Source organism: Pseudorca crassidens, chromosome 10 (assembly GCF_039906515.1).
Source record: "Pseudorca crassidens isolate mPseCra1 chromosome 10, mPseCra1.hap1, whole genome shotgun sequence".
Taxonomy (NCBI): Eukaryota; Metazoa; Chordata; class Mammalia; order Artiodactyla; family Delphinidae; genus Pseudorca; species Pseudorca crassidens.
This window is the reverse complement of record NC_090305.1, coordinates 99,273,056-99,287,986: the sequence shown is the minus strand read 5'-3', so window position 1 is coordinate 99,287,986 and position 14,931 is coordinate 99,273,056. Positions and strand designations below refer to the sequence as shown.

General features: G+C 51.9%; 1 protein-coding gene across 5 annotated transcripts in view; it reads left to right on the top strand.

Annotated features, from left to right (window-relative positions):
* Positions 1–14,931, top strand: part of SSUH2 (ssu-2 homolog) — a 53,269-nt gene that overhangs the window by 19,798 nt on the left and 18,540 nt on the right. For 2 of the 5 annotated variants that reach the window (XR_010947148.1, XR_010947147.1), the window contains exon 12: positions 3,716–4,555. The exons of 1 other annotated variant lie outside the window; for it this stretch is intronic. Coding sequence is in view for 2 of the 4 variants with exons in the window: in XM_067755288.1 (XP_067611389.1) it covers positions 3,716–3,862 (147 nt within the window). In the remaining 2 variants the exon portion in view is untranslated. Of the gene's footprint in view, positions 1–3,715; positions 5,523–14,931 lie in introns of those variants that run through there. 2 more of the 5 variants (XM_067755288.1, XM_067755287.1) reach the window with 1 other exon arrangement.

Here is a 14,931-nt window from a genome sequence, read left to right as displayed (position 1 = left end):
GGTAGGAGGCCCCCTTACCCAGAGGGCCCCGCCTCCCCTCAGCTCTGTGCAGTGCAGGGGCAGAGATTTCAGACCTTCTGAAATACACATTTTTACATGAAATCTTCCAGTTTTTCAATACTGAAAGCAAAATTTTAAAAATGCTAAGAGCACTGTATGGACTGCTGGGCCAGCTTTGGCCTGTGGGCATCCTCGGCTACCCCTGGTCTAGTCCAAACCCATGACTTTGCCGATAAATCAGAGGAAGCCCAGACAGTGGAAATAATTTAGGCAAGATGACACAGCTTTTCAGTGGAAGAGCCCAGGAGTAGAACTCAGATTTCCCAACTCCAAGGGAAATGTTATTATCTGCCGCACTCAAGGCACACAAGCGACTGTGAAAGCCAGCGTAGGTTTGCAGGGCTATCAGCCGGACGAGGCAGCGCCCTTTTCGCCTGGCAGGCACTGCAGGGGCGAGTCACTTCCCAGGTTATGTCCTGCTTCCCAGCTCTGGCACATAGTCATGGCTCCTGGCCCTTCCAGTCACGGGCCTCGATGTCCTCATCTGTAAAAGGGGCGCGGTTGGACCTTACCTTAGGTTGGGCTCCGCAGAAGCAGCTCTGAGACGAGGATCCGTGTGCAAGTCATTTTTTGTTTGTTTTATTTATTATTTTTTTTTGCGGTATGCGGGCTTCTCACTGCTGTGGCCTCTCCCGTTGCGGAGCACAGGCTCCGGACCGCAGGCTCAGCGGCCATGGCTCACGGGCCCAGCCGCTCCACGGCATGTGGGATCTTCCCAGACCGGGGCATGAACCCGCGTCCCCTGCATCAGCAGGCGGACTCTCAACCACTGCGCCACCAGGGAAGCCCGTTTGTTTTATTTTTTATCAATTTATTTTATTTTTGGCTGCGTTGGGTCTTGGCGGTGCGCGGGCTTCTCATTGCGGTGGCTTCTCGTTGTGGAGCATGGGCTCTAGGTGTGCGGGCTTCAGTAGTTGTGGCATATGGGCTCAGTAGTTGTGGCTCATGAGCTCTAGAGCACAGGCTCAGAGCTTAGTTGCTCCACGGTGTGTGGGATCTTCCTGGACCAGCGCTCGAACCTGTGTCCCCTGCATTGGCAGGCGGCTCCCTAACCACTGTGCCACCAGGGAAGCCCAAGACATTTGTTAAGGAAGGGCTCCCAGGGGAAACAGGTAAAGGGGTGGGGGAGCCGGAACAGGAAGAGGGTCAGACAAGGGGGCGGTGAGGGTAGTGACGCTCTGAGTGTCAGCCATACCTCAGCGGCTGTTTGCCTGGAGCTGACGTTTGTTCTTCAGCCCCATCCACGGAGGATCCCAGCCCGGTCTCTAAGGGGCCTTGCTTCTGCAGCCCTGGTACAGTCTGGTGGGCATTACAGTGAAGACCGCCCAGTAGTGAGCTGTGTACTGTAGCACTACTGTAGGACTGGCCGGAGGACGAGGCAGGATTGCAGCAGCTTGCGGACACAGGTGCTTCTCCTGGGACGTTTCTGCTGCTGAGGCTGACAATTTTGAGTCCTTTTTGGACCCTTCATTTGGCAGAGGAGCAGTGCCTGCCCAAGATCACACTGCGTGTTGGCAGCAGGCCTCCGTCTAGACCCTGGGGCTCCCGGGCTTTCCCTGATGGTACAGCCCCGTCTCGGGCGACACAAGCCATCTGTGGACCAGACCTGGAGCAGGGAGGGGTGCACCAGGGGCAGACGTGCATGTTTCTTTAAAAGGGAGCATAAAGGGAGAAGAGGCCACTTCTGTGACTCTTTGTCCTAAATCGTCCTTGGGCCCAGGATCTACAGACAAAGGTTCATGCCGATATTTTGTTCAGGGTTGGGAAGTTAGCGAGTAGAATCCAGGGAGGGACCAGCTGTCACACGCGGGGCCCCGGCCCCTCCTCTCAGACCTGGAATCTGCTCGTCCCAGGGGCACAGTCAAGGGGTTCCAGCAGATACACGTCCGATTACGAGATGACCACTGGATGGCCGTTGATGTCCTGGCCAACCTGTGGTCCCCAACCTGGAGACCTTTAGAATCCAAATGGAGGCACGTGGGGTGGGGCTGCTGTGGTTTTGCTCTGTGTCGGGTAGTAGAAGAGTTTGGAAACAAGAGTGGTCTGACCCGCGGCCCAGGCTTTCTGAGCAGAGGCTGGCTCCCCTCCCCTCTTGCCCCGTGGTTCCCACGTTGGGTCTCCTGTGCCAACATGGCAAGAGGGATCGTCTACCTTTTCGTTCCGTAGTTATCCCCCTTGGAGGCCGCTCTCCGGCACACGGAGAAAACTCAGTCTCACCGTCTCATTTGGTTTTCTCAGCAACTCCATGACATAGAAGTTTTTGTACCCATTTCACAGATGAAGAAACGGAGGCCCAGAGAGAGGAAGTGGGAGGTCACGCAGACGGCTTCATGGGAAGTGCATGCCCTGACCCTGAGTCCCCCGCCTCCTGCTACAGTGTCACTCCCTCTGCCACCCCTCCAACCCGCACCTCCCAGCGTAGGGAGCCCTCTGCTCAACATCCTCTCCCGGCCTGTCCCCCACTTTCCCCAGGGGCCTCAGGACCATCATCTCCCACGAGAGGACTTGGGCTCTTTTCGCAAGGAGGGGATCTTCCTGCAAGTAGGAGGGTCTGACCCTGGGCCAAGCACACCACCTCCCTCCGGGGTTGGGGTCCCCACATCCGAGTCTGGGACAGGGGAGCAGCTTGTGCACAAGAACTTAGGGTTTGGGCACCGAGCCTGGCCCACGGTACATCCCGAGAAAGCTTTGCTGGGGCTGAGGAGTCACTTTGCTCTGTGGGTTGCACCCGTAGTTTTCCGTAACAAATCAGTGCCAAAGCCAATGACCTGGGTGTCTCAGCAGGAGTCAGTGTCAGCTCCGAGGCGGCAGGGCATCCCGTTCACTGCCCCGTGATTCTGGAAGATTGTTGAGTAAGTGCTCCAAGAAGGGGCTAGAGAACAAGGGATTTAGGACCCCTCTTCATGGGGGGAGTGAGTGCCCCGGGCTCTTGAGTAGACAGGGATGCCAGGGAGGAGGTTTGAGCCTGAAATAGGTCCAGCCAGGAGGTGAGGCTTGACCTGGATGATCTTGCAAGCTTGAAATTCCATGGGCCTCAGTTTCCCCATGTGTGAAAGGAGGGGAAAACTTGAGAAAGACTTTTCTCAAAGGAGGGTTGATGCAAAACTCTGGTGCAGGGAGGGAAGCGTCTGAGAAAATAGCCTGAAGCAGCCCACCAAACTTTGGAATTTCTTTGGTGTCAACATTTTATCTTAAAATTTAATTCAAATTGCATAATACATTCCCTAACATCTCCATGGTTGTTTTAATAGAAAAATTTTTTAAATGACTTTGTCCTCCACTTTTCTCCACTCCACTCTGTCCACCCTCCCATCTAAAAATTACCGCTTCTGGAAGATGTCCTGTTCGGCTGGTGGAGTTCCATACATCCTGCAACTCCCCTGGGGATTGCCTGTGCGCCCCCTCCCCCCACCCCACCGCTTCATGAAACTTAGAATGAGGTGGTGGTTAAAGACGAGAAGTCGGTTTGGGCCAGAGCTTAGGGTATGTGAAGGGGCGTAGTAAGAGATACATCTAGGAGGCAGGTTGGAGGCAAAACGCCAAGTCCAGAGCCTGAACTTCATTCCACAGGTAGTAGGGAGCTACTGAAGGTTCTTGAGCAGGCGAGTGACTTGAACAGAACCCTGAGGTTTTTCTTGGCCAATTGTTTCCTCAGCGCCAGACCATTGAACTGGTCCCCCTCACGGAAGTTCGTTACTGGTACCAAGGAAAGACGTACGTCTACTACATCTACGGCACCGACCACAAAGTGTACGTGGTGGATTACCCCGAGAGGTACTGCTGTGGCTGCACCATCATCTGACGTCGCACATCTGCCCCCAGAGCCCGCCACTCACGTTTGCCCAGGAGATTGGCTGAGGTCTCTGAGTTGACTCACTGTTGGCTCCTCTGGACAATTGCATGCAAACCCGGGTGTGTCCTTCCAGAGAATTCAGCTCCTCTGTCAAGCTACAAGTCCTTCTGGAGCCCGTCTGGCGGAATCTATCACGTGTCTAAGCTACAAGAATTCATCTACACACATTGCTTTAGGAGAAATAACTTAAGCAGTGGGGGCTTTGCCTCTGGCCTGTGAACTAAAGCCCTGATTGAGCGTGGGGTTGATTTTACTTTTCCCTCGGTCAGTCTCAGTTCTGGTGTGTCTCTGCTAGTCTGGGCCTTTTGTGGAGCTGAGTGATTCTGAAATGTTGAAAGATAGACAGAAATTAGCTGCCTCTTATGCACACCAAATAGTGCACTTAGGCAAAAATGTACACCATTTTACTCCTCATTCTGTGGGTCAGGAATTCAGACATAGCCATGGTGGGATGGCTTATCTCTGTTCCATGACATCTGGTGCCTCACCTGGAAGTATCAAAGGCTGGGGTGGCTCAAGGGCAGGGGCGCTGAAGGCTGGTTCACCCAGATGCCTGGTGGTCGATGGCGGCTTTCGGCTGGAACACCTACATGGGGCCTCCCCATGCGGCGTGGGCTTCCTCACAGCATGGCGGCTCTCAGGGTAAGCACCCCACACGTGTGCCCCAATTAAAGAGACAGAGATCTGTTCCCAGACTGGAGAACAAACCCGCTGTGTTGGATAGACCAAGGGTCTGTATGCTAATCTCTAACATGGTGCCTGTGCATGGGTAAATTTTAGAGAGTGGTTTTGGGTATATGCAGGTTCTTACATCACGTGCTGACCTTAGAACCTGCGCACCGAGTAGAAGGTGACCTGGATGTCCTGTGTACCCAGTCCCAGGCAGGAACTCCCACCTGGTGCAGTGAGGCTGGGTGGGTGGAGGGGACACCCTGCACACTGAATGCCCGGTTGGCTTTGGAGGGGTGGTTCGGGGGCTGCGTGAGCCACCGTGTACCTGATTGTGAGTAACCGGATGTCCCTGTCATCTTACAATGCCTGCCCCCACCCGGAAGGGGAGTGCTACACCCCAGGAGGGCCAGTCCGTACCCTCTTGATCCCCAAGCTCCTGCTGGCCTGCAGCCCTCGTCCCCCATAGGGCAGAAGCACGTGGACATAAGAGGCCTGGCTGGGGAGGCTCAGGTGGGGGAGGGGTGGTCTGAGGCCATTCCCCTGGGGCCTCGTACAAATGGAGGGGACGGTTTTTGGCTGTTGCCATCGTTGGTGGACGGAGCCCAGGAAAGCGGCGCATCCCGCAGTGCTCGGGGACGTCAGCGCAGTGGAGTGGCATTCCACGGGTTACGGGGCTGGCAGATACCCCGCTGACACTCACGGAGAAATTACTTCTACAAGGTCTCATCGGTTATTGCTTAATGCAGTGCGGATTTTTATTTGGTGTTCGCCTCTGTTCTTTGATTTTCTGGTGTGTCTTGTTTGAAACGGCTTCTGATCCTCTCCCTTCTCTCACGTACAAACTTGGACCTCTGGCGCCTTCGCTGGGGTTCCGCGGGCCGCCGTGCTTGAGCTTCACAGACTGAAATACATGTATTAAAACACTGCTTTCTTCTTATTTCTCCTTTATGTTTCCGTTTGGGCATTAAATTGCTTTTTAAAAATGGTCTGTAAGTGGGTTATGTCTAAATGTCATTTTAGGATAAAAAGGGAGCCTCATGTATGTTAGGGTTGAGGCCACGTGGCCCGTACACGCTGTTGGCATGTGAACTGGACCCAGCAAGAAAATCTGGCTGGAATAAAGTGGGTCATGGGGACACTGTTCTAATGGAGCCTCAGTGAGCCACCAGCCGTAGGGCCCCTTAGTTCTGGTGGTTCTGGCAAAATCCCAGATGGTTACTGGGTCCTCCGGCTGTTTGATAACTGTTGCGTGGTTTCCCCTGCAGTGTTGTCTGTTTTTATGACCTTTGCTGCAGCCAGGATCTGACTTAATTTGCTCTTTGTGCCTGTTATCCTAGGGCTGAGTTGGCTGTTGCTGGTAAGCCCAGACCCAGCTGAAGTCCCTGGAGGGCAGAGAACAGAATGCAAGGGCAGCTGTAACCCCCAAACTGGCCACTGCAGAAGGCGGCTCTGGTCCCGATTCAGTTTTGCTGGAGAAGGATGTGAGCCTCAAGCGGCTGGCTGTTTCTTTATGGCCCTGCCAAAGGACAACACCAGCTCTGTTCTTTACCAGTCACTGGCAGACGCTGGGCCTCTGCCTGGCGGCCGGAGCCACTCAGGCCTTGGTGAGGGTTTCCCGCGGATCTGATGTCTCTGCTCTGAGACTACAGGATGGGAGGAGAGGCTGTCTGTAAGCAGAGGATAAGGAAAGAATCCATGTGAGTCAGGTGGCTTTACAAGATGAGGATGCTAAGAGGCAAGATGGCGGTAGCGGTTACAAGCATGTGTATGAATGTGCCTGTGTGTATATATGTGTGCATGCATTTGTACATGAGCATGTGCATATGTGTGTGTGTGCATGGTGTGTGTTGTGTGTGCGTGCATGATGTGTGTGTATTGCATGTTGCGTGTGCATGGGGAGTGTGTGTGTGTGTGTGTGTGTGCGCTTGCCAGGGGGAGAGGATCACTGCTTAGAAGGCAGGAGGGACTTCCTCCCCCACCTGGTTTTCCTCCCTTCTCTCCTGGTCCCTGTCATTCGCTCTAGTTCCCTATACCCTGGCCTTCAACACCTATCAGCTTGTTGTACCACAGCCAACTTCAATTTCTAGTTCATGTGCAACCCTTGATACGGAACATGATGAGAGAATTGTGTTTTCTCAGGACTGTGGCGTTACGTTTCTCAGCAGGAAAGACCCTTCTAGATTCAGTGGCTGGGACCTTCAGCTTGAATTCCAGTCTCCTTTTGCTGACATTTCATAGTCAGGGATTGTGGAAAGAGCATATACACTCTGGTTCAAATTCTGGCCCTGCCCGTTAATCAGCTGTGTGACACTGGGCAGTTCTCTTAACCTTGCTGAGCCTCAGTTACCTCCTCTGTGAGATGGGATGATACCACTTGCTTTGCAGGGCAGATTCAAGAGACATCAGGCGGGCAGAGCTCAGCCTCAGTAGGTGCTCAGTACCTGGAAAGGCCATCTCTTCCCAGAAGGAAACTCCTTTGTGGCGATGGGCAGGGCCTGAATGCTTGTCACAGCGCCTCTCCAGGTGACCCTTGAGCAGGGCCTCGTGCACCAGAGTGAGTGCGAGTGACCTCTATTCCGCCAGCTCCCCTTCTTCATCCTTCAGCTCAGCTCACACGCACTACTTCCCCGCGTCGTTTTCACCTTGCCCTCGGGTGGGCGGCATCCAGCGACCCCTCCTCTGCGCTCATGCGGGGCACAGGCGCATGCACTGGTCCCTGATTTGCCTTGTCTCGGCCTCCGCTGGACCGCCGGCCGGCCGGCGGCTGGGTTTTTGCTTGTCACTGCCTTACGTGAGAGTGGTGCGTGTCAGTGATGACCGCCAAGCATGACCCAAGGGCTAGGAGGAGGTGCCACACGTTGATTTAACACAAAAGATACCGGATTTTCATTCCAGTCTGGCCTCTGTCAGCTGTGTGGCCCTGGACGAGTCGTTCAGGCCCCTCTGGGGCTTCAGTTTTCATTGTGTACTTTGGAGAGTTGCACCTGATCCCAGTTTTCCTTTTAAAATGTCACCTTTTCTCCCGCAAATCTGTGGGACCCAGATACATAAACCCGGCTCACAGATCAAGTGGGGCTGCTTTGGTTGGTGAGGGGGGCCCAGCGGCCTCCCGGGAACCTGCCCCCTCCTCGCCTCCAACCTCCGGCGTCTGGGAGCCCACGGGACACGGCCAGGCAAGCCTCTCGCTCCTGTTCTGGGAGGTGGGCTGCATCTCTAACAGACCACAGGCCAATCCTGAGAAATTTCTCTGTCTTTTTTTTTTTTCCTTCAAAGAATTAAACCTTTGACCTGAGCTTATGTTCTGACTGTATATTCCTCAGAGTGAAACATGCGTAGAGGAAGGCACCATAGAATGTTCTGTCTAGCGGTGCTCTAAGCAGTTGATAATTTTCCTGTACTTTGGAGCAGAATGGCCCTGGGGCGTTCAGACTTGGGGTCCCCTCCCTCTAGCCTGGTCCCCAAGCTGTAGGAGTGTGTTGCTGCTTGTCTTTATGTCTTCAAGTCTGGGGCATATCTTTGCTTTTTCCCCATCAGCTGATGGAATTGGGATTTCCTGCTAAAAGAAAGATGGGACCTGGACATGGGGAGCTCATCTTTGAGGCCAGAATAAGTCACTGTCATTTTAGTGACCATCTGTTTTTGTCCCACGATCAGAAAATCTGGCAGAACTTTAAGGGGGCTGGGACACAGGATGGGGCGATACAGGGTGGTACAAAGCCACACAGTGTGGTCTCCGTGGTCACGGCCTGGGGTTCACAGCTTGCAGCTCACTCGTGCTTGCCCAGAGGCCTCCATCTGTAAGACGGGAGTACTGACCATTAGGGCTGTGGGGAGACTAAGTGAATAGTGTGCAGGGTATGCATGGCACACGAGTTCTCAAGGGATTTGGGCTGTTAGTAGTATGAGGGGATCCAGGGAGAGGCGCATGTTGGGAGGAAGAGATTAGACCCTTAGCATTGGGGGTAGAGCACAAGGAGGGTGCTGTAAACTGAATGTTCCCCCCAAATTCATATGTTGAAATCCTAACCCCCTAATGTGATGGTATTTGGAGGTGGGGCCTTGGGGAGATGCTTAGGTCATGAGGGCAGAGCTGCCATTTATGGGATCAGTGCCCTTATCAAAGAGACCCCAGGGAGCTCCCTTGTCACGAGAGGTTAAAGCTAGAAGATGGCTGTTTCTGAACTAAGAAGCAGACCCTCACCACACGCCGACTTGCTGGCCCTTTGGTCTTGGACTTCCAGTCTTTAGAGCTGTGAGACATGCATTTCTTTTGTTTGTAAGCCACCCTGTCTATGATACTCTGTTCTAGCAACCCACACAAACTCAGAAGGTGTCTAAGCACAGAGTCTGAGGTGGTGTGATATCAGGCAGTGTTTTCCAAAAGCCATCTGCAGTCAGGTCCAAAAGTATCTGGACCTGACTGCACTTAGTGTCACCTAGAAAGTTTGTCGAAAATGCAGATTCCCAGTCCCTGCCCTAGGTATTTGGGGTTTTAGTGGCTGAGATTCTGTAGTTTTACCCAGTGTCCCAAGATGATTCTTACAAATGGCTAGAACAGGAAATTGACATTTGGAGTCAAAAAACAGCTTTGGAATCAGAACTTGGAGCCTGAAATTTCAGTTCTTAGCTCACCGTGGGTTGACCTTCTCTAAACCTGTTTCTTCATCTGTGAAGTGGGGAGAATCCCTGTCCTACTTCCCTTGCAGGGTTGTTTGAAGGCTCATATAAGACAGGGAATGGGAAAGAGCTTTGCAGACTACAGCACTGCACACGTATGTTTCATGTTAGGAGTGGGAAAGACAACCTCCACGGTTTCCAAGGCTTCCTGCTGCCTTCGACTCTCTCCACCAGGGTGCCACAGGTGCACACACATGAAACCTCAGAGCGTTTCTCCTGCACGCGGGAGGAGCGCCTTATCCGGTAAAATCAGAACCCTGTGAGGGCCTCTCACTCTCAGCAGTCCTTGGGCTATCGGGTCATCTCAGGGAACTCAGGGTGGCTCCAGGAAGTTTCTTCAGAGGTGTATTTAGTATATCTTCCATTATTCATTGGTTGCAGTTAAAACTGCTTTATCCTTCCAAAAAGACACCATGGAAATCAATAGTGACGTTTAGGAAGGCAGACTTGAGATGCCGGACTGGAAGTTAGGACTTCAGGTCAACACATTAGCTCTCGAATCTAAGGGACAGGGCAAGCAGAGGTGGATCAGGCCCTGATCTCGCCTTGAGGACCCTCGGTGTTCAAAATGATGGTGAACGTTTCGGGAGTACCGCCCACGTGTCAGATGCTCTCTGGGCTCCTGACGTGTCGTCTGATGTCAGTACTGCAAGGGAAGTATGAACCGGACCTCCACTTGAGAGAGGAACGACTAAGGCCCAGAGGAGTTAAGTCAGAGTCCCACATCGAGGGGAGAAGCAGGGATTTGCACATTTGGACGGGGGCAGTCTGGCTCCAGAGCCCATGCTCTGTCTGGTTTGGTGGGGGAGGGAGATGTGACCGTGACTTAGCAATAAGCATGATGGGAGACTCATGCCTTTGTCACTCCTTGTCCCCAGGCCTGCTGCTGACGGCTTCCTGAGCTAGACAGTGGGGCTCTCATCTTGTGAAGGAAGGTAGCTCGGTGACTAGCTGCCCACCTTCACCCCCCTCTCTGGGTGCCGGGTAGCCCTTCAGTCTGATCCTTGCCCTCCCTGTGGCGCTGCGGGTTCCTGCAAGAGATCAGAAGGAGAGAGACGCTACTTCTTGCTTGTTGTTGTTTTTTTTTTGATGTGGACCATTTTTTAAAGTCTTTATGGAATTTGTTGCAATATTGCTTCTGTTTTATGTTTTGGTGTTTTGGCTACGAGGCATGTGGGATCTTAGCTCCCTGATCAGCGATCGAACCCACACCCCCTGCATTGGAAGGTGAAGTCTTAACCACTGGACCGCCAGGGAAGTCCCATTCGTTTTTTTTTTTTTTCGGCAGCCCCCAGGTACCTGGTAGAAATCCAAGCCTCTCACCTTAGGGGCTTGTGGCCAGTCATCGCAGTTCCATGCAGGAGAACCAGCCCAGTGTCTCAACCTTGTTATACTGACAGAACTGTTGTCTCTTCCCACCTCAGTCATATTACAAAGCTCCGTGAGATTCGTCTAATCTAGCCTTGGGAGGTGCTGTGACCCCTCCCAGTTCCTGTTTCGCTTTTTTACTGATTGCAACCGGGAGTAATTATGGCAAATATAAGACTTTACTAAGCTTATCATGTGCTGCTGTAACCATTTTATACGTGTTAGACCCTAAATCTTCTCAACAGTTCTAGGAAGGAGGGAGCTTTTTTTTCTTTATCATGATTAATGTAATCCTCCAACACTTTCTATTGATTATTTAAGGTATTCCTAAACTGTACTGTTTGTTTAGGAAAACCAGTCCCCTTGTTCAAAGCCTTAACTCTAACTTTATTATTATTATTGTTGAAGTATAGTTGACTGACTTCAGAAATAAGTTGATTACTTATTATTGAAGTATGGTTGTGTTAGTTTCAGGTGTATAGCAAAGTGATTCAGTTATACCTATATACATATATCTGTTCTTTTTCAGATTCTACTCTATTGTAGGATATTACAAGATGTTGAGTAGAGTTCCCTGTGCTATACAACAGGTCCTTGTTGTTTATTTTATATACAGTAGTGTGTATCTGTTAACCCCAAACTCCTAGTTTATCCGTACCCCCCTTTCCCCTTTAGTAACCATAAGTTTGTTTTCCGTGTCTGAGTCTATTTCCGTTTTGTAAATAAGTTCATTTGCATCATTTTTTAAGATTCCACATATAAGTGATATTATATGATATTTATCTTTCTCCGTCTAATTTACTTCACGTAGTATGATCATCTCTAGGTCCATGCATGTTGCTGCAAATGGCATTATTTCGTTCTTTTTTATGGCTGAGTAATATTCCATCGTATATATGTACCATGTCTTCTTTATCCATTCATCTGTTCATGGACATTTAGGTTGCTTCCATGTGTTGTTTAAGTGTAAACAGTGCTGCTGTGAACATTAGGGTGCATGTATATTTTCGAATTAGAGTTTTTGTCTTTTCTGGATATACACCCAGCAGTGGGATTGCTGGGTCATATGGTAGCTCTATTTTTAGTTTTTTAAGGAACTTCCGTACTATTCTCCATAGTGGCTGTACCAATTTACATTCCTACCAACAGTGTAGGACGGTTCCCTTTTCTCTACAAGGAGGGACTTTTTTTTTATCCCCATCTTACAGGTGAGCAGACTGAGGCACAGAGAGTTTAAATCACTCTCCCAAAGTCACAGAGCACGGGCGTAGAGCCAGGCTATCTTTTGATCCTGGGTACACATGCAGTGTGCCGGTGTAGCTGGTATGCTTCTGTGTGGGTGTGAGAAGGGGCGAGCCCCCGGCACTCCTGGGGATAAATGTGCAAAGCAGCCAATGCGACAGCAGGCTCCCCGTCTAGGGCCCGCCCTCGGCTGGGTGGGCAGAGCAGCCCGGGGGTGACTGGGGGCAGCTGCTGAGTGGAAGTGAGTTGTTCTTCTTGGGTAGAGGTTTGGGCCCCAAGTTTCTCCAGGTGGGTTGGTTCCAGGTCACCTCTTCAGCTACACGGGAACGGCTTCATTTTGGAACGCACATAAGGGTCCTGTCTGTGGCTTCCTGTTGGTGTCATTGTCCCGGGCGAGGTGGCTGACAGAGCCCCGTGTCATCCTTCTCTTGCCCATCATTCTCGGGACTAGAATTACTTAGGTATCAGACAGTGTATGATAGCTGTAGCACACACGCTCACAATGTACATATGATACATTGGAGAACCAGCCCTGCATCTGAGTGAATCCCAGCTGTGCCGTGCTTGGCCCTGTGACCTTGGCTTATCAATGCCTGTGAACTCAGCCTGTCCAGCTACAGGATGGGGAGTTAATTAGTTCCTACTCCTCCTAGAGCCACTGGGGGAACTAGAGGTAGGAATTGCCTGGAAAGCCCTTAGAATGGGGCCTAGTGCATGGTGAGTGCTCAGTAACGAGTACTGTCATCAGTCCAGCATCAGCGATTGTCGTTATTACTACCGTTACATCTGGGAGCGTTGCTGTGGGCCGTAGGTGAGACAATGCCTGGCCCAGAGCAAGTGCTTATTAAAGGGTAGGTACTACTCTTTCTCTGTTACTGTGTTTTACTGAATTCTTTTGTCTTCATTTGGTCCTCACTCTAGATCTGAGGGGAAGCTGGAATTCTTTTTCTCACTTGAAAAATGTTGAAACAGATGCAGAGAAACCCAAAATGTCTTGTTCCAGGTTTCCTAAAGAGTAAGGGTCACAGTCACATCTAAAATTCACAGTACTCAGACTCAGAATCCTTCGTCCCTCCTCCCAACCGCCATGCATTCCTACTTTGGGATAAAGCATTGACGGCTCCTTCAAGGGGCCCTCCTGTTAGGCGGGAAAGAACGTTTTAAATCATATGAGCTACCAACTGCCTATTTACAAAACGTTTTTCTTTCTGCCGTCTCAGTCTGATTCACTTTTTAGTCCTCTGAAGCCCATTTACTTTAAGACCCATTTCAAAAATGAGAAAACAGGTTCACAGAGGTTGAGCTTCCTGCCTGCAGTCATGTGGCAGGTCGGACTGGGGCCAGGTCTTCTGGTTTCTAGTTCCCTTGTGTGGATTTGAAGGGAGCTCCTTTAAGCCCAGAGGAGGCTTGGGACTTCCCTGGTGGTCTGGAGGTTAAGACTCCCCGCTTCCGCTGCAGGGGGCGCGGGTTCGATCCCTGGTCGGGGAACTAAGATCCCACATGCCGCACAGCACGGCCACAAAAACAAAAGGCTTGCGTGTTCCAAGAAGCTCCTGCCTCCGTGGAGCATGGTGCTTCCTTCCCCGTCTTTGCCTCCCTGGCCACCCTGGCCGCTCCAATTGCCCGTGAGGTCACTGCCTCTGATTCTAGCTCTGTCCCCTCTTGTAACTGATGACTCCTGGTGAGCCAGCCATGACCTAGAGCCCAGACTCGCCTCACTTCTCAGGGCACAGACCCCTTTGGACATCCCCAGCCTCGTTTCCTGGTGTCTGACCCCCGACCATCCCTGGGTCCAGCTTCCATGCTCTCGTCCCGGAGCCCCCAGCTTGCTGTCACCTGTCCACCGTGTGGCTGAGCTCAGACTCGTGCCCATCACGTCCCACTGCCTGTAGATCAAGGCAGGATACCCAGAGATGAAAGAGGACGGTGCGCAGAGGACAACTGTCACTTAGAGACAGAATGAGGTCAAGCTGGGCTGCAGAGCCAGTGTGGCGTGGCGCTGGGCAGGTGGCTCCGGGGCTGTGTCTCCTGGTGGGTGCCAGGGAATCTAGATTCTTGCAGGGGGCAGACCAGATCTGATGATACCAGCATGAAACTCCTTTCAGCTCCAAGCACCTGCTTATTTTTCTCGTTCCTCCAGCTTGTCTTGGAGAGGACTTTCTCAAAGACAGATCCACTGAGCCTGCTTGGCGTTGCCCTGGGGTGTATAGCTGGAGACGCAGCAAATGATCCGTGAAGGGATGGGATCTGTATCGACAGACACATGTTTATCCAGATCAATTAGGGAAAATACGTTTTGCAACGCTCCCCAGATAAGGCTTTGCAGCGAATAAGGAGTTTGAGCTGTGCAGCGCGAATGACAGAAACGTGAAATGAGACGAGAAGATAGTTTGCCAGGTTGCCTCCTGAGGAGAGCGCTGTATGGTCAGGAAGACAGGCGTGGTGACCCCTTGGACCAGAGGGCAGGATGCTCTCTAAACTGCTCTGCATGATGAAGGAGGGAGGGGTTTGCAGCTGGGGAGGGAGTGACTGGTTTACAAAGCTGGCCACCAGGTGGAGGAAGGGCAGGAGAGAGGGAGAGAAATAGTGTTGCTGAGGTGAGAGGGGCCTAAGGAACGTAGACTGCCAGGTGGGGAACTTCCCAAGGGAAGCTCAGGGTGTGCTGGCTGACGTGGGCCTTCCCTGTGAACACACACGCTGCCGTTAGAAATTATTAAGAAATCTCCTAATGCTTGGTGGGCAGCATCTCTTCTCTTTGCTCCCCTCGCCGCGGGAGGCCAGCCTGCATGGGCTCCTTGCCCTCTGGCTTCCTTTGGGTTTGGCCAACAGGGAGGTTTGGGTTCGGCCAGTGGGGCGTCCCCATTTACATCTGGTCAGGGCATCAGGGGGAAGGAGGAGAGCGATGAGGGGGGATATTTGTTTTCCTACATCCTCATCACCTTGGGTGGGCTGTTGCTAATGACAGAGAAGCACATGGTCCCTGGGGGTGTCTTTGCACCCTGCCCACACCGTTGTAAAATTTCCCTCAATTAAACATTCCCTAAATGATCCTAATTTGA